This window comes from Anguilla rostrata, chromosome 13, assembly GCF_018555375.3.
Source record: "Anguilla rostrata isolate EN2019 chromosome 13, ASM1855537v3, whole genome shotgun sequence".
NCBI classification, from domain to species: Eukaryota; Metazoa; Chordata; class Actinopteri; order Anguilliformes; family Anguillidae; genus Anguilla; species Anguilla rostrata.
Window position 1 is genome coordinate 17,493,154 of NC_057945.1, and position 18,172 is coordinate 17,511,325.

Below are 18,172 nucleotides of genomic sequence, written 5' to 3' on the forward strand. Positions count from 1 at the left end.
TAGGCATAGCGTGACAGTCAGTGTTCAGTATTGAATGTTCCTGTTTTAGCTGTGTTGTGAGAGAGTGAATACACTGCGTTCAATATTACTGTTTCACTCATGGTGTGAGAGAGTGAATGTTCTGTGTTCAATATTACTGTTTCACTCATGGTGTGAGAGAGTGAATGTTCTGTGTTTAATACTGTTTTATTCATGGTGTGAGAGAGTGAATGTTCTGTGTTTAATACTGTTTTAGTCATGGCTCAAGTGTGGATGTTCTGTGTTTAATATTATTGATTTACTCATGGTTTAAGAGAGCAGATGTAATTTAAATATCTGCTATTTTGTCTTGGCGTAACAGTGGATGCTGTCTTGAATATTACTACTGTTGCTGAGTTGTGATTTACTGGATGTTCTGTGATAATTTTCCAGAGCAGAGACAGAAAGAGGACTGTCCAGGAAGCATATCATAGAAGGTGAGGCTGCAGCAGTGTCACATGGGGAAGACACAGTGTGGTGGGGACTGCATGCAATGGTGTCCTGGCTGTGGTTGGCCTAACTTAATAGAATGAGACTTAACATTAAAGGCATACTATGCGGGATTTTTTAGCCTTCCTGTGGTCCTGTTTACAATCATAGTCTCCTCCTTTGTCTTCAACCCCACCCACTCACTCCAAGTTTCCCACCTAACATAGCTAACTGGGTAGCTAGAGATAACGTAAGTACTGTGAAATGAGCGGCTGTGAGAGACCGAAGACTGGTTTAATTTTGACTTAATTAATTACATACATTATATTGAATGTCATCCTGGTTTTATCATTGGAACTTTTATGTTGAAAATTTCAGACCCTCGCAAAAGTCCTTATTGTAGCTAGCGTCACACTGCAGGTCACATCACTCACAGGTCCAACAGAAAACAGGCCAACTCTGTGTCGCTTTTCATCCCCGTGGTGAACTTCAGCTGACGCCACCGAGGAAAAGCAATTCCCGGATTAACTCTCGTTCTTGAACGAGCCCTGTTGGCTTGTATTTGCTTTGCTGTGTCTGGGCTTCTTCTCTAAATCTGACCCCAAACCACAAAAGAGCATCGCCCATCGCCCAGAAATGTCCCAAACACATTTTAGAATAACAAATCATAGATCATAGATATACCTTTTACAATATTTTCAAGGTAAAAGTCCTGTGTAGTATGTCTTTAAGGGAGACGTGTGGCATAAGATGGTATTGCAACATACTGCATCCTTTTCTTGTCACACGTATTTATGAACTGACATTTCATGGTTGTCTCGTGCAGATGTGAAGACAAACATGTAGAGAATGCCAGGAGCCCCATACTGATAATGAGACATTTACATCCGAATTTGCCACATGGAATCATCAATCACGCATGCGCACACTCGTACATGCACACCCACAGCCATATTTCCCGGTTGTTCCTGGTTGTTAAAAATGTGCTCTGAGATTTGTCTATTGCTTGCTGTGCACCCACATGTGCAAATGTGCTGTTGACCGCTCATACTGGCATACTGAGAAAATAATACTTCTTTAGCATAAATTTACATTGATTTCTAAGAAAAAGCCAAGGCAGCTTATGAACTAATTTTATTTTGTTTAAATGTGAAGTGAATGTGTGTGTGGTCCATAAAAATCAACAGCCCCACATGTCCAAGCACATACAATGGACATTAAAGCATTCTCCAGCAGAATACCTACTGCACATTTTTGACAATATGTCCCTCTTGAAGTTTGAAACCACCAAAGACCGTGCGCTTCAAATGAATAATTTAAAGAGTGAACATTCTTGCTGGTCCAGTGGGGGTAGGGGGGTTTCATCCTCTTAGTCAGATAAAATGGGGGGGAAAACCAGCACGCCAAATATCTAGCACTTGAAGCCATCTTTCAAATGAATTAGTAATGATAAGTCCTATATGGAGAGAAGGTGGGCTGCGTTTTATGGCAGAGAACGGTTTGGGATTTTTGAAACAGTATTTGTGCTCAGGATTGTGCTACAGGACCCTGAGCTATAGGGCCTGGCTACAGAATGATCTCTAGAACCAGTGCACTGTGTTTCCCAGGTCTCAAGGCCTCACTGGAGAGACTACAGTTGGAGTACGTGGACGTGGTCTTTGCCAACCGACCGGACCCCAACACGCCCATGGAAGGTACTGTGAGCTCCCCCTTCTCTTTTCTCCCCGCCTGTCTCTGTCTCTGAGGGTGTTTCTCAGATCTTTTCTCTGATTTACAGCGGGCAGCTTAGTGTCAAAGGTTAAGAGTAGTACTCTGATGACAGAGGGAAGAGTACTGTATGTGTACGTACACACACACGCATGCCTCCACACACACACACACACAGGCACACACATGCCTCCACACACATATACACACACACAGGCACACACATGCCTCCACACACACACACACACACAGGCGCGCACACACACACACACATGCCTCCACACACACACGCGCCTCAGTCTCAGTCTCTTGTGCTGGTTGCTCTGAAGGACGGAGGCGTATGACTGGATCTGGCTGAGCTAAGCTGAGCGCTGCACTTTGAACAGGAGATGGTAACGCATGGCTGAGCACACATCTGTGTTTCTGCCGCGGAGCGGGCCAGAATGGCCGTTAACACTGCACCTCGTGCAAACGGGTCAGATTTGGATTCCTGTTCCTCACTGGATGGACCAGCGTTCCGCCGCCTGTCTTCTGCTGTCACTTCTGGACTTCTCTGCATCCTCCTTTTTCTCTTTATATCAAAACAAAAAATACACTTCCCATAATTCCGTAGCAGCTTGCACAGTGACGTCATAGGTCCTGTGGCTGTGAACATCAGCTCATTCATTTCATAACATTAATTCGCTATTATGAACGTCGATATCTGTTTGTATGTCATGCCAGTGCTTCTTTGCTTCTGTTGAGCACAGCAGTTTTGAGTTGTTTAATCTTATTTTCGGTTAGAACAAACGTAATTTTTGAAAATGAATCGGGCTATACACATACATACATCCTCTGGAGGCATAAGTTCACTGTGGAATTATGTGAAGGATAGTCGTTTTTTTTTGTTTCAAACTTCAAACCTGCCAATGACCCTTTTGTGAAGTCTGTAATTTATATAAATATCTAAAATATCCTTTATTCTGCACAAAATCTTTCTGGACCAATCCAAAACATTCATTAAAACTGAACTAATGTCACAAAATAAAGTGTGCTATCCCTTTAAGTTAATTTTGTAATTCTTCAATCCAGTAAGGCCATTAATATGCCTTTCATCGTACCCCCCCCCCTCAACATTTCCTCGTTGCATTGTGGGATTGGTAGGCTGGCAGCAGATCTGTGCCTTTTTACCAAGTTAACAGCCTTTGCACATTTCTGGGAACTGTGACCTTGGGAGATTCTGCCATCTGTTGGGTTTTTCTTAGCTCACAGCCAGAGGGTAAAACGTTCGTCTTTCAGTCTTTTTCAGTCGGTTTGCTATTTGTTTCTCCTCTTAATCTCTCCGCCTGTCCGCTCTCTCTCTCTCCTTCCCTCTCTGCCTCTTTCTCTCTCTCTCTCTCTGCACTTTGCAGTGAGCTCCTGTGGCCAACAGGGCAGCAGTTGCTGACACCTCAGCGGTCAGTGTAGAAAAGAGCAGCTTCAGCTTGCAGAAAGCTTCCATTTTTTCACCATTTTAAAACCATGTGAAAGCTCTATGAAGAACTTTTCAAGAACTTTCTCTCTCATCCACACCCCTCCCCCCGATCTTGATACCTGCGTTTTGATTGGCAGAGACGGTGCGGGCGATGACACACGTGATCAATCAGGGAATGGCCATGTACTGGGGGACGTCTCGCTGGAGCCCCATGGAGATCATGGTGAGCCACGCCCCGCTCTCTCTCTCTCTCTCTCTCCATCGCCTCTATCCATCACGCAGCTCACAGTATAGAAGAGTCTGTCCTTAAATGAGATTCGGGAGAGGGGGGGGGGGGGTGTCGGCAGTGCCAGACCTGGGGGGGATTAGGTTAGGAGGTGGGATGGAATGAAGGCCTGGGGAGGTTCTTCAGGACTGGGTTCAGCCCCAAGTGCAAATCCTGCTTCACTTATCCGGGATTTGGGGCTTGATAATCAGCGATAAACCGTCCATACTCTTGAGTAGCCGCCAAACGGACTACATCTGGTGTGAAATCCCGCTAAGCTGGCAGTGGGTAGGGATGAACGGTGTATTTCTACAGGGAAGCTGGACGTACAGTACAATCCCCAAGCACACGTCATCCCCTGTACTGTAGTAGGGCCGTGTCGACCAGCAGCGCTGTCTCAGGGAAAGTTAACGGAGAGGGAATTGCACTGTTCCCTGTGTGCCCTGCAGGAGGCGTACTCGGTGGCGCGGCAGTTCAACCAGATCCCCCCGATCTGCGAGCAGGCCGAGTACCACATGTTCCAGAGGGAGAAGGTGGAGGTGCAGCTGCCCGAGCTCTTCCACAAGATCGGTGAGTGGGCTCCCCCTGCAGGCCCGGAGGACCGCGTGCGGCGGAGGGGGGCGAGGCTGACCCTCTGCTCCGTCCCTCCTCAGGTGTGGGTGCCATGACGTGGTCCCCGCTGGCCTGCGGGATCATCTCAGGGAAATACGACAGCGGCGTGCCGCCCTACTCCCGCGCCTCTCTGAAGGTACTGCAGCCCCCTGCCCCCTGGCGCCTCTGCCTCCACCTCTCCTCCACCCACCTGTCTCACACATCTACCCCTGCCTCTGCCTCTCCTCCACCCACCTGCCACACCACACTCTGCTCTGCTCTCCTCACCCACCTGTCTACCATCTACTCTGCCTTGCTCTCCTCCACCTGTCTCTGTCCCCTACCCGTCTACCTCTGCCTTCACCTCTGCCTCTCCTCCATCTGTGTTTGTACTCTACCCGTCTACCTCTGCCTCTACTCCACCTGTCTCCACTCCACCTTGTCCTGTCCCCTACCCTCACCTCTGCCTCTTCTCCATCTGTCTGTCCCCTACCTCTACCTTGCCTCCCTCCACCTGCCTCTCTCTTCTCTATCTGTGTCTTCCCTCACCTCACCTGAACTTCTGTCTTTCCTCCACCTGTGTCTCCTCTGTCCTCTACTTCTCTCTTCCTGCTCCCTCCACCTGCTTTCTCCTTCTCCACCTGTGTCTCCCTCTCTTACTGCTCCTGTCCTCTACTCTCTTTTCTCCTTTTCCTCCATCGTTAACTCTCTTTCGTGTCTCCTAGGTTATTGTGTCCCATAGGTGTGTGTGTCTCCCCTCCTGTGAGGCTGTGCCTGCTGCTTCAAATCTCAGGGGCCTTCAAGCACACACGTGTACACACACACACACTTACGTGCGCACACAAACTCACACACACTCACACGCATACACACTCACATACACACAAAAACTTGCACACACACACAGACACAGTCACATGCACACACACAAACTTGCAAACACGCATACACACACACACACTGTTTCCCCATCCACCTTCACTGATTCTATTGTCTTTCATTGTTGGTTTGTCTTCCTACACTGATGGTCATTGTGAGGTCATTTTGTTTTGAAATGCATATGTATATGTATAAAAATCATCAGTTTTATGCCTTAGTTTGGAGAACATGGGGTAACATTTAATCAGAACCAAAAGGAAATGAATGTGCGAGAGTCAGTGACCTGAACAATGATGGAGCTTTTCATTTTGTTCAGATTTAAACTGCAGTTATCTTATCTGTCTTTTACATCCCTAATGAGCTTTTACAATGAAATTCTGTCAAGCATAAAAATGCTTTTTGAGGGCTGGTTCAAGGAGAATTGTTTCACTAATACAAATATAGCATGTATAAAAAGACTTGTTTTATATTCAAATTAAATTTAGGTTTCCACTATGATAGAGAGATTATACTTAACATTATAAAATTAGAATTAGAAGTGTAAAATGATTATGAATGTTTGAAGGTTTCATTTTGAAAAGGAATATATATTTTGAAAATGAATGTGAACGTGGGGCTAATTTATAGTGTTTCCTGTGGGGCTTCTGTGTGTACATGTTTGTGTGCATGCGAGAGAGGGAGGGGGAGTGAGAGAGTGAGCGAGTGTGTGTGAGAGAGAGAGTGAGATAGTGAAGTGAGTGGGAGAGAGAGAGAGCAAGAGAGGCTGAACAGACAGCACCTCTACTGTTTGAGCTGTAGTGAAGGGAAGTCGCCCGGTTAAAAGTGGCCCCACTCACACCAGCGCTGCCTGCCAGGGGGGCTCATCTTCTCCACCATACCGTGTCAATAGTGTTAGGGTGTATCCCTCAGAATAATGAAATATGATTTCATTCAATATGAGAGCTTTTCCTCCGATTTTCTCTCATCATAGGAAAAAACTCTTTGCTGTGAAATTTTCTCAGATCAGTCTGGTCTTCTCTCAGATCAATATTTTTATTATCTTAAAATAAAAATATAAAGCGACAACCACAGGATTGAGAAAATACTTTAAAAATGTATCATTGTGAATCCTATGTTGGTGGATAAATGATCTTGGAAAAAGGAAGAACAGATGAATGATCATAAGAGGGAATTAAGAACACGTAGAGTGGTGTTTATTTTGGCGTGTGGTGGCGGAGGTGTGGCCCCCCCCCCCCCGGGGGGAGGGCGGGGCTGTGGGCGGGGCCGGCCTTTTAAGCGGGGCGTGCTGTGTGTCCGGCAGGGCTACCAGTGGTTGAAGGATAAGATTCTGAGCGAGGAGGGACGCCGCCAGCAGGCGAAGCTGAAAGAGCTGCAGGTGATCGCGGAGCGGCTGGGCTGCACCCTGCCGCAGCTGGCCATCGGTACGCACCGCGCTGCCGCTCTCTCTCTTCCTGTCCGTCTGTCCGTCCGTCCCGTCCGTCCCGCTCGCCCGTGTCCGGCGTCCGGCGTCTGTCCGTCCGGCCCGCCGCGGCGTCTGTCCGTCTGTGGTCAGTCTGTTGCTGTCAGGGTGTGTGGTGTAGGAGGCAGCGTTGTGTAACGCGCCACAGAGCGACTGCTCGCTAAATCTGTGTGCTGAGTCCAGCCAATCCCCGCTGACCCCTGTACCCGGGCTGGTACGCAGGCCAGAGGGGATTATGGGTAAACAGCAAACATCTGTCTTTTTTTTCTTTTCTTTCTTTGCCCTGAGCGAGGGCAGCAGGGAACAGGCTCAGGATGAGCTCTGTAATGCGCTTTGCGCCAGTCTCTCCTGAGCACTGAAATAAAGACAGGATTTACACCCAGACATCAGCTCAGGACATCATGTACATGAGCTAGTGCAGGTAGGTAGGTAGTGCCACACCCTCATTATGCAAACATGCACAAATCCACATCCACATGCCTCTTCCTTGCTGTCATTGGGAATGCATCACTTTCTCTGGGTGGATCTCTCAGGTGTGTCGTGTCCAGGGTAACAGGATATCCCGGTGAACTGATGAATTTGTATATCCGTTTGCGGTAGGATACACTTTTTGTGGAGATAAATGTATTGTGTGTGTGTTTGTGTTTGCGCGCATGTGTGGGAGGGAGGGAGTGTTGTGTTTGGTGTGGGCGGAGCTGTGAAACGCTTTCCCAGGATGCATCACTGCTGTGTGCTGGTCTCTCTCAGCATGGTGTCTGCGGAACGAGGGGGTGAGCTCTGTACTGCTGGGGGCTTCCAACACTGACCAGCTGATGGAGAACATAGGAGCCATACAGGTGAGACCGCAGCGTGTGTGTGTGTTTTCACCGGAGTGTCAGGCGGGTACTCCCAGCCTGACCATGCAAACCTGTGCAGTTCATGTGGTCTGTTGTGCCTGTGGTCTGCCTGCACCAGTGACAATAATAATAATAATAATAATAATAATAACTACAAAAGTGAAAAGGTCTAAAATCACTGACTCCAGTAATCAGAAGTGAGCGATAGGTAAGCCATGCGCAGGGTGCAAAAGGTGCGTTCGCAGGATAGATCTGAAATATGGATGCCCTGTGTGTTCCCTCCACTCCCTTTATGAGCACAACTCACACATCATAAATAAGGCAGGCCCAGGGAAAGGTGGTGTGTGCATGCCTGCGCGCTCGTGTGCGTTTAGGAGACCTGCGCTGAAATCGGCTCAGTTCGCAGAGCAGCACCTCCCCACGCCAGACTGAGCATCTGGGGCAGCCGCGCGGCGTAATGGACAGAGAGCCGGGCTCGCCACTCCAAAATCACAGGACGAGCTCCTGGGCGGGGCGCTGCCGTCGGCTTTGAATCAAGCCACTGAGCCCGAACGGCTTCCGGAAATATCCGTCCGTATAAATGGATGCATGTGAAGGATTTGAAAATGTGAATCGCTTCGGATAAGATCGTCTGCCGCATCCCAGAAATGCGGATATACATTGTAAGATTGAATGGAAGTCCCAGTAAATTTGTCTGTGAAATAAAGTAGTGTAGCCATTCTGGCTCAGGCTGTGTACGGCACTGCGCTTATGTGCTTTATTGTGTGAGCTAGTGAGGTCAGGGAGAGGGAAAGCGCTCGCTCTGCCAGATAACACACGTGCAACACACTGGCACTTAATAGGATTTTAGCCTCAATCACAACAGTTCAATGTGTGCTCCTAACGCTGTGTTTGGCCTGGTGTAAATTCTATATTTACTCTCTAAATTCTGTCTTTTCTTTCTCTTACTCTCTTTCCCTCTCTTGCTCGCTCGTTCTCCCTCTCCATCTTTCTTACTCTCTCGCTTTGGCTTTCTCTCTTGCTTGTGCTCTCTCTCTCTCTCTCTGAGGGGGCAGTTGTGGGCTGTGTGATGATCTGTTTGTTTTCCCCATCACGCGTTTGGCATTTGAGGTATTAAATGTTTCATCGGCGCAGGGCCGCAGTCACGCACCGGCTCGCCGTGTCCCCTCAGGCGGCCGCGCTCTCGGAGCGAGGAACTTTGGGAACGCCCCCCCGCCCCCGCCCCGTCTGAAACGCTGCTCTCCTTCCTCACGCAGGTCCTTCCCAAGCTGTCGTCCTCCATCGTGCACGAGGTGGACAGCATCCTGGGGAACAAGCCCTACAGTAAAAAGGACTACCGGGCCTAACGAGGGGCCTAACGCGGGGCCTAACGCGGGGCCTAACGCGGGGCCCTCCAGGGACCGGGATCCGGGGCCGGTCGCTACCGGGGTTTGTGCCTGCCGTAAAGTTTGCTTGAGCTTTTATTTATTTTATTTTTTACGAATAGAAACTGGCACATGGGGCGAGCGGAGGCTCAGTGCTATAGGGAGAGGTGGGGGGGGGGGGGATCCCCAGAGGTCCGGGAGAAGGGCAGGTGGTGGGGCGGGGGGAGAGTAGAGGGATCTTGTGCACGAGTACTTAAATCGGCAGTTCGTTTTTAAAACGAGAAGAAAAAATATACTAAAAAGCTAAACAAAAAACAAAAAAAGCACACGCTTGCTTGCCCGTTGAAATATTCTTGTTTTATTTCTTTAGTGTTTTTTTTATACTGAATGCATATAAACAGAAGTATTATCGGTATGAGCGTTTGATATGATCTGTTGCACTTGCACCATTGTAACTTGCTCAGTTAGGTTTGGTTCGTTGGCGGCCACAAAGGTGTGGGTGGCGTTTTCTCGATTGGCGGTTCCTCGTGTCTGTCGGTGAATTGGGGAAACGGCCTCCTGCGTTAGCCTGCGTCCATCCTGAAGGCCCTTTCGCCAATTCAAATAAATACCATGTGACCAAAGTTAGCTTTCCTTCCATTGAACTGGTCTGCGCTGAGCTGTGCTGAGATGTATTGAGCTGAAGACGCACTGACTGCTAAAGCCAGAGATAATGTTAGCGCAACTCAGTGCTGAGATGGGTCACAAACATTCTTCATGCTACCAAATATGGTCCTGGCCTGGATAGACGTGGTCCTCTTACAGGTTTTGGTCACAGGGTTGGTTTTAACTGGCTATACCAGAGCACGCCACAGGTTTAGCTGTTGGACCTGGTTCTGTTATGAGTTCACCTGGTTTGACCTGGTCCTCTTATGGGTTCACCTGTTGAGTCTGGTTAATTTTTATCAGTGTTCATCGAAGTAGCCTACTGGGTGAGACTCCAGGTGTTTAACATGCCACGCTGTTGGAGTCTGAATATACCACATGTACATTCTGGCCAATAGGAGCACTACTTCTTGTCAGAAGCTCAGGGATTGGAGCATAGTTGCGTGCGCGTGTGGCTTAAGGAAGCCGTTTCCCTACCGTACAGAGTGACGTGTCACCTGGCTCAAGCCAAAGACTCCGACATCTGTGTGTTCCTGGCGTCCGAATGGAACCATTCACTTATTCATTTACACCATGTCCAATCTGATCCATCCTTTCTATATATATATATATGTATTATAATGTGCATTATATATGTGTATATATTGACACAGATATTGTACACAAGATATACATATAAATGCAAATATGTACTGCAGCTCATTCTTCTTTCTGTGAAGTTCATTTATTTTTTTAAGGTCCTTCAGGGTTGTCTTCATTTTTTCTCTTAGAGACTGGAGCATCTGTCTTACTGTATGATGTGGTGTGTGTATATACAGAGAGAGAGATGTAAATGTACTGTATATAGACAATGTATATCTCCACATGTGCAACACACATTCATCCAGTTCATTCCATGGATCTTGCTCATCATCCAGCCATTTAACCAAAGGAAGTGTGTGTGTGTGTGTTCTTCAAGGGGGGGTCAAACAAGTCGTACATCACATAAATACAGGAATACGCACAATTGCAGCACACTACAATTCAGTATACTCCTGCACTCACACACACACATGCTATATCACATAAATGCAAGAATTCTCTCACACACACACGCTGTATCGCATAAATGCCAGAATACACACACTCACACTCACAGACATTCCGGTTTGCATTCATCCAGGCAGACATACCTTCGTACGGTTTCCGGATTTCAGAAATGAGCTGGGATGTAAAAACTTGATAGTGGATGGGAAGGTTTCAATACACAAACTAACTCTTCAGCAAAAGAGATTCAAACTGATAAAACACAAGACTTCAGTGTTCCATGAGTATTCACTTCAGCATTCCTGCATTTTCCATTTCATATAAGAATATTGCACTGATTTAACAGGCCTTAATGAAAAAGTGTGACTGTCCGAACTTTGACCTTAGTTCAGTTTAGTCCAGTTGAATGATAATGTTGCTTACTGTTCTTTCTTCCTAGAGTAATGCAGATTCAGTTGAAAGATATTTAACATGGCTCTGGCCTCATGGTTATGAGAGTATTATTGTACTGAACTGTTTTGACCAATGATGTTAGGCTGCATTTATTAGCTGTAGGAGAATATAGGAAATTAGCATAATCTAGTTATGTTATTGAGGTCTTTTTTTCTTCTATCATATTTGTATTTGATCATATCAGAAGGAAGGTGGGAGGGGGAGGGGGTTGAAAGTGTGTCAGTATTCATGTCAGGCACTTAAAGCACCATGTTGTTCTCGTCATGTGGACAGGGAGGTAGGAGATGAAATGGAGTGGGAGAGATAGAGAGATTCCATGTCTCACATTCTATCCAGTAGCTGCTGTACCCATGTTCAGTAATATTGTTCCCTGTCTGGTCTCTGTTTCCCCCATGTGGCCACTGTGGGTAGTGCAGTACAACAGCCAAGGTGTAAAAGTCTACCCTGTGGTACTGAATGCTGAATACCTGTATTAACAAATCTGCACAACTGATCCAAACCCCAGTTGAATTTGTCTGTGGCCTCTGGCTCCCCCTACTGGCCAAAGAGAACAGCGCCGTTAAATGCATCCCAGCTGCATGTCCACCTGGAAGCTCTTTACTCTGTACATATTTAAACGTCAGTTTAAAACAAACACAAAAACAAAAACCAACCTTCTGTTTAAAAAAATTTAAAAGTTTTCTTAAAAAAAGTTGTGATAATCTGCCGCATGTTTGCCGAAATAACTTTTGAGGCCAACGCCTTTTCATGAAGATTTAACCGGGTGTTTCCACCATCAGTCTATGCATGAGGATTCCATCACAATAAGCACTTTCAGTTTCTGTACTTTGTGCTGCACTGTGAGAATATAACAGTACAGAACAGTCACACAATGCGCAGAGATCCATAATATGTGTTGTTTCTGTCATGTTATTGTTCTTCCCCCTCCATGTTTGCATGTGACCTTAGACCGTATGTGTGCAGTGTGAGTCCCGTCCCCCTCCCTGTGTTTGAATAGTCCTTACAGCACATTGGCGCAGGTCAGCAGGCAGGGAAGCTGAAGGTGTGACCTGTAGCTGGTGTGCTCGGCTAACACTAAACCTGCCCGAGATGGGTGCATAAATCCCAGTGTCCCATCCCAGTGCTTGGTACACACATGCATGTGTGCACGTGTGTGTGTGTGTGTCAGACGTGGGTCAGACGTTTAAAGCTTTTCAGCCGTGTTGAAACGTTTCGCTGAGAAGCCGCACGGGTCTTTGCGTTTTCCGCCTGAATCTCAGTCCTCCTCTGTTTCCCCTCTGTTTTTACATATATATTTTTGAGGGCCTCTTGTCAGTGTGCAGAAATGTCTGAAGGGGTGTGTGTTGAGTGCTGGATGTGCTCAGTCTGAGCACTGAAGTGCACCTCACAGCACAGTCCCACATTGCAGTCAGGCAGCTGCGGCTGAACCCTTGAGAAATCCGAGTTAAAAACAGAAAATGGCTGCCGCTCCCCCGCTCCCCCTGTCAGCATGTTCAGTTTGTCTTTGCTTTAATGCGGATGAATACACCCCCCCAAATGACTTCTTTCATCGCGGGGTTTTCGGTTGGCTGAGTGCATAGTGTTAAATGTGACCTTGGCATTAAAAGGCATCTACTCTCTCACGGTCGGTAGCTAACGGCTGTGACTGGTACTGGTCTGAGGTGTTTTCGCACTGTGACTTGGCTTGCACGGGGACTGGACGTTCTGCGTTGTGTGAGGCCAATAAATGAACCAATCAGACCTTGGCTGTAGACGAGCAAAATCGTAGGCAATAGAGTTTTTATAGTTTTATTTTGGTAACATGCTGCATTTTATTCTGTTTGTAATAAGGTGATGATGACTGAAGGAAATGATCTGTATTGTACATGCCTTCAGACTAATTCTTCTCTTAAAATGCTTAGCACTGCTGGATACACATTTCACTCTTTCTAGGTACCTGATGGAGTGTCACAACAGCTTCTGAATGTACATAGTTTGATCTTTGTATATAATAACGGCTGTGATCACTTCTGCCCGTTTAATTTTTAAGACTTTAAGACTTTTATTTCCATTGGCAGGCACTGCTTAACTGCATTCTGCTTGAATCTGAGCATACGACATATGTACAGCTTCTGTATTTATGACATGAAAATTAAAGTTATGAAGAAGTGACAATTAACAGTTGTGTTCGGTCTGTTCTTTGACTTTCTCTCGCACTTCAATCAGTGATTGATTGAAGTTGGTTTGTTTTAATCCTTAATTTCTGAGAATGTAAGTAACTTTTTTTTTGGCGGGGGGGCTCGAAGGGGTGCTTTTCTGCTTTTGTAATTATTTTGTTATTATGAAATTAGCTGTCCTTAAAATACGGATTTTCAGTCACTTTTAGTCAATATTTTAATCATGACTACCTGACATAATAAACCGTTAGCTTGTCTCAGTTATGTTTGCAGGCCGCTCTGTTCAGCAGTGTGCTAACCTGCTTCTGTTTGAATGCTTGCTGTCACTGTCTCAGTAATGTTGCTAAATTACCCCCTTCGTCTTACCTGACGGGGTTGCATAGCACAGTGCAGGCCCAGATAGCATGCATAGGTTGGGTCCTTTGGCCATACTTTGCCTTTTGGACTCAGGCCAATGCGATTTAGTTGTTTGGCCAAGGTTGGCAACAGCTTATTTTGACCTAACTATTCTTGGTCCAATGTTGACCGAAGGTACAGTGTAGTATTTTTCAATGGGTTTGAAATAAGATGGTTTTATCAGCTTAAACTTCATGTTAAGGTGTTTCACAGAAGCTCTTATTCAGATTACTTATACAGTGTGCGTTATTGTAAGATGCAATCCAGTTATACAGCAGGGTATTTACTGAAGGAATTCAGGTTCAGCACCTTGCCCAGGAACAAGGGCAGTGCCCTACCTGGTATTCAAATGTACAACCTTACAGCTGCAGGCAGTATGCTACACTGCTGCAGATTTTAATTACATGCTGTAAATATTGTACAAAATATCAGCATGCCATTGAAGCAACAGCAACCATCGTTACGAATTTTAATTGGCATACACAATTAAAAAGCCACATTTACATAAATGTAGTCATTTACATAACACATTAGCAACCTTACTGCCAACCGCTTACATATGGCCAAAACTGGGACAATTTATGCTTGTTATCTGGATTCTATCAGTTTTTGGTGTTGGGTTTATGTTAAGTGGAATTCTGCTGTGAACTTACCTAAAACAGTGAGAAGTTTAACCAATATATGTGAGCTTGCTGTCTAGAGTATTCACTGGGATGAGTTTGCTACATAAGGTATCCCATGCTTTTACTCATGAGTATGAGTGTGTAAGGCGTCTGGCTATAGGTGAGTGTTTTTGAGTGTGAGTGTATAAGGTGTCTGGCTGTAGTTGAGTGTGTTTGAGTGTGAGTGTGCAAGGTGTCTGGCTGTAGGTGAGTGTGTTTTTGAGAGAGTGTGTAAGGTGTCTGGCTGTAGGTGAGTGTGTTTTTGAGAGAGTGTGTAAGGTGTCTGGCTGTAGGTGAGTGTGTTTTTGAGTGAGTGTGTAAGGTGTCTGGCTGTAGGTGAGTGTGTTTTTGAGTGAGTGTGTAAGGTGTCTGGCTGTAGGTGAGTGTGTTTTTGAGTGAGTGTGTAAGGTGTCTGGCTGTAGGTGAGTGTGTTTTTGAGAGAGTGTGTAAGGTGTCTGGCTGTAGGTGAGTGTGTTTGAGTGTGTCAGGTATCAGGTGGGCTGCTCTGGACTGACTCAGATCCAGCAGGACACTGAGCAGCTGTGTGAGGGCCGGCAGCGGCGGGAGATGGAGCGCCACGCCCTGATGCGGGACCTGCAGGCGCAGCAGCAGGCCGCTGAGAAAAGGGCTCATGCGTGTAATGCGCAGGCCACCGCAGCCACCAAGATCCTGGACCAAGTCAGGACAGGTACACGCGCACACCGTAGCGGGCGGGGGGGGGGGGGTACAGTAAACTCCCACATAACGGCTACACTGGGATTAGAGGGGAGACCATCACGGCAGCTGACGCTGTTTCAACATGTGTATATTTAAAAAATTTAATTCAGAAAACTGTTGAGAAGGCCTATTTATCATCGTAATGTTTGATTTACAATATGAATTTTTTTCCTAAATAAAAATGGGCATAACGTGAACATGAAGCAAAAAAACAAATTTCATTTACCAACGACAATGTTTAAACAAATTTGTCAACACGAAACGCAATGAATATGCAAAAGATTGTCGGTTGATGCAGTACGAGGTGAATCAGAGCATTTTTTGACCAAGAGCTTAAACACTAACAAAACAAAATTGGCACTTCGCCAGGCTGACGATCTTGATAAAAGTACATTAACATTTAAATTAGGATTTAGGATAATCCAGCAGTTTATGCGTGAGTTAATTATATTGTAAATTAATTAGTGCATACAAATTGAAGTCAATACAAAATACTTTATACTTGCTACTTCCCAGCATTGGTCTTGGATGGCCACAGTCCAGAAGTGTTAATAGCTTAACTGAGCCGGTTCAGTGCTTGACAATAATGAAAACTTTCAGATAGATATAAAATAATTATTTTTGTTCATTAAAATTAACTCAAATTACAACTGGGGTATGTCTGATGCATTCTATTACTGTACTTGTTTCTTTTTCTAAGCGGATTTCTAGCTGATTGAATCTAGACACACACTGGATTCAATGAGAATTTCCTCTCAACTGTGACCCATAACTAAAGGTTTTTTTTTTTTTTAAAGTTTTTTTTTACCCCATGCACTGCTTGGCAAGTTAATGACTAACACTTGCATTTAATTTTGAATCAAATTAATTGAACACAAGCTTAATGTCAGTTGAATACAAGCCTGATTGGCAGAGGTTGCAACTGCAGTCCCTAACACATACTATTCAGCACCACAATTAACTTGTTCCTCATGAGGCATGCTTTTCACTGGAGCCAGAGGAAAAGGGATGGACCAAAGCACAGGGAGTTGGTATGAGACAGGCTGTGCTGTATGTCATTTAATGGTTTGGCAGTTTGGGGCATACGATCAGTGAAGCACATCTGACTAAACTGTGTAACATGCACTGACCACAGACCGCAAATGACTGACTGAGGTATCCTGTTCTTCTGTATTATATCCATTATTATTTGCCTGAATTGCTTTCAGAATTGATGCGTATGCAATACCAGTGATTTAAGCATTCATACATACTTTTCATACAGTATGTACATTAATAAATATACTGAATACTATACTAATCCATACTTCAATTAAGATGCCAATGAGGAAATATTCAGCAAATTATAAATCTGTACTGCAGTCACTGATATCAGAATGGTGATCAAGTATGATTGAAATAGTGCCACAGAATTGCAGTAAGAGAGAGGTATACAATGGGTTTTCCACGAAAACAATACACTGAATATTTCACTCCTTTGAAATGTTCTTCTTTAAACCCATTTCCTCTTGCACACACTCTTCGTTATGCTGTAAACATCCACACAGTCCAAGAGAAATCTGCAATAAAAGGCGCTATTCATTCTCATTTTCCCCTGAACTCTGACCCTTGACCCCTGCCAGCAGGGAGTGGGGTCTCATGATCCACAAAATAATACTGGGGACCTGGCCACTGGACCCATGACTGTCACTTAATCTCCACCACCAAGGGGATGGTGAGTGCATATACAGTGAGCTCCATAATATCTGGAACAGAGACATATTTATTTCTTGATTTAGCTCTGTACTCCACAATTTTAGATTTGTAATCAAACCATTTACATTCCTTGTGGTTAAAGTGCACATCCTCAGCTTTTATTTAAGGGTATTTTATACACTTTGGTTTCACCATGAGGAAATTGCAGAACTTTTATACCTAGCCCTGCACTAAGGATGCAATTGACCACACTTGACTTATCAGACACACCTGTGAAGCCATTTGTCTCAAACATTATGGTGCCCTAAAATGGGGGGACTATGTATAAAAAGTGTGGTAATTTCTACATGGTGAAACCAAGATTCCCTTTAATAAAATCTGAGAATGTGCTCTTAAACCACACGTGAATTGTTAATAAACTACATATCACAAATTGTGGGGTTCAGAGCCAAATGAAGAAAGAAAAAAAAAAAACTCTTTGTCCCAAACAGTATGGAGCTCACTGTATGTTTGTCTACCTGTGCGTGTGTGGGTGTGTGCGCATTGGAACTGTAGTCAAATGGTATGTATGTCACAGATTATGTCTTGGGTCTTCTCACTGAGATGCACAAGATCTTCCCAGGTCTGTAGAGGCTGCCTTGTTCCCACACACACTGCCTGACAACAACTTCAGTCCAGCGTCAGGTTTCCAGAGTGCAGTCTGACTTCTGTATTTAAAAAATGTCTGTTTAACGTAATTCAGCTCTCTGGCTCAGTTTAGCCTATAATCTGTGCCCCTGTAAGAGTGAAAGGCCAGAGAGGTCAATTATGGCTGGCCAGCAGGGTGCGCTACACAGTGTTGCCTCGATGCGATCTGTCCGACCTCCTACTTCCTTCAGGCTGGCGTGGGGGCCCCCCTGTGGTGAAAAGAATGATTTAACTCAAACAAGCACTTTTTACATGAATTATGGGGTCATATTGTGCTGGGTGAGATCTGTGACACATTTGTGTATATTCATTGATCTGGAAATCAGCTGGATAGCGCTTCCCTTCCATTGAGCTGATCTAGTTCAGATGAAGATCTGTGTAGACTGAACATAAATCTGACTTAGTAGAATGCAACCAGGGTTCTCTCAGGCGAGTGAGCCATGGGCGTGGCTGTCATAGGTGGGCGGGGTAATTCACCTTCCTGACAGGTGAGCCCTATCCAGTCCTGAAGGCAGGTGCAGCGGCCATTCCGCGGGTCACACTGCGCTCTGTTCTCACACGCACAGCTGTAAGTGCAGTTGGGTCCGTACTGACTCACCCTGCAATCTGACACACACACACACACACAAACACATGTGCAAGTGCTCCTGACCAATGCATTGCCTATATGCACAGAAACATTCATGCACATATTTATATAGTACAGAACAGCACCAATCGCTTTTCTGTTATTT

The 18,172-nt window shown here is 45.5% G+C and overlaps 2 protein-coding genes across 6 annotated transcripts in view; one reads left to right on the plus strand and one right to left on the minus strand.

Annotated features, from left to right (window-relative positions):
• kcnab2a (potassium voltage-gated channel subfamily A regulatory beta subunit 2a) overlaps window positions 1-13,283 on the plus strand; it is a 66,922-nt gene extending 53,639 nt beyond the window's left edge. For all 5 annotated transcript variants that reach the window (XM_064306249.1, XM_064306252.1, XM_064306253.1 and 2 more), the window contains 8 exons: window positions 412-455; window positions 2,055-2,141; window positions 3,745-3,830; window positions 4,322-4,442; window positions 4,526-4,620; window positions 6,643-6,763; window positions 7,549-7,637; window positions 8,894-13,283. In XM_064306249.1, coding sequence (XP_064162319.1) covers window positions 412-455; window positions 2,055-2,141; window positions 3,745-3,830; window positions 4,322-4,442; window positions 4,526-4,620; window positions 6,643-6,763; window positions 7,549-7,637; window positions 8,894-8,983 — 733 coding nt within the window. In that variant the 3' untranslated portion in view covers window positions 8,984-13,283. The remainder of the gene's footprint in view (window positions 1-411; window positions 456-2,054; window positions 2,142-3,744; window positions 3,831-4,321; window positions 4,443-4,525; window positions 4,621-6,642; window positions 6,764-7,548; window positions 7,638-8,893) is intronic.
• Window positions 13,284-14,132: 849 nt separating this feature from the next.
• The window catches only part of megf6b (multiple EGF-like-domains 6b), a 43,242-nt gene continuing 39,202 nt past the window's right edge, over window positions 14,133-18,172 (minus strand). The window contains exons 37-38 of the mRNA XM_064306248.1: window positions 17,916-18,044; window positions 14,133-17,647 (exon numbers count right to left, since the gene is read on the minus strand). Of these exons, the coding sequence (XP_064162318.1) occupies window positions 17,580-17,647; window positions 17,916-18,044 (197 nt within the window). The 3' untranslated portion in view covers window positions 14,133-17,579. The remainder of the gene's footprint in view (window positions 17,648-17,915; window positions 18,045-18,172) is intronic.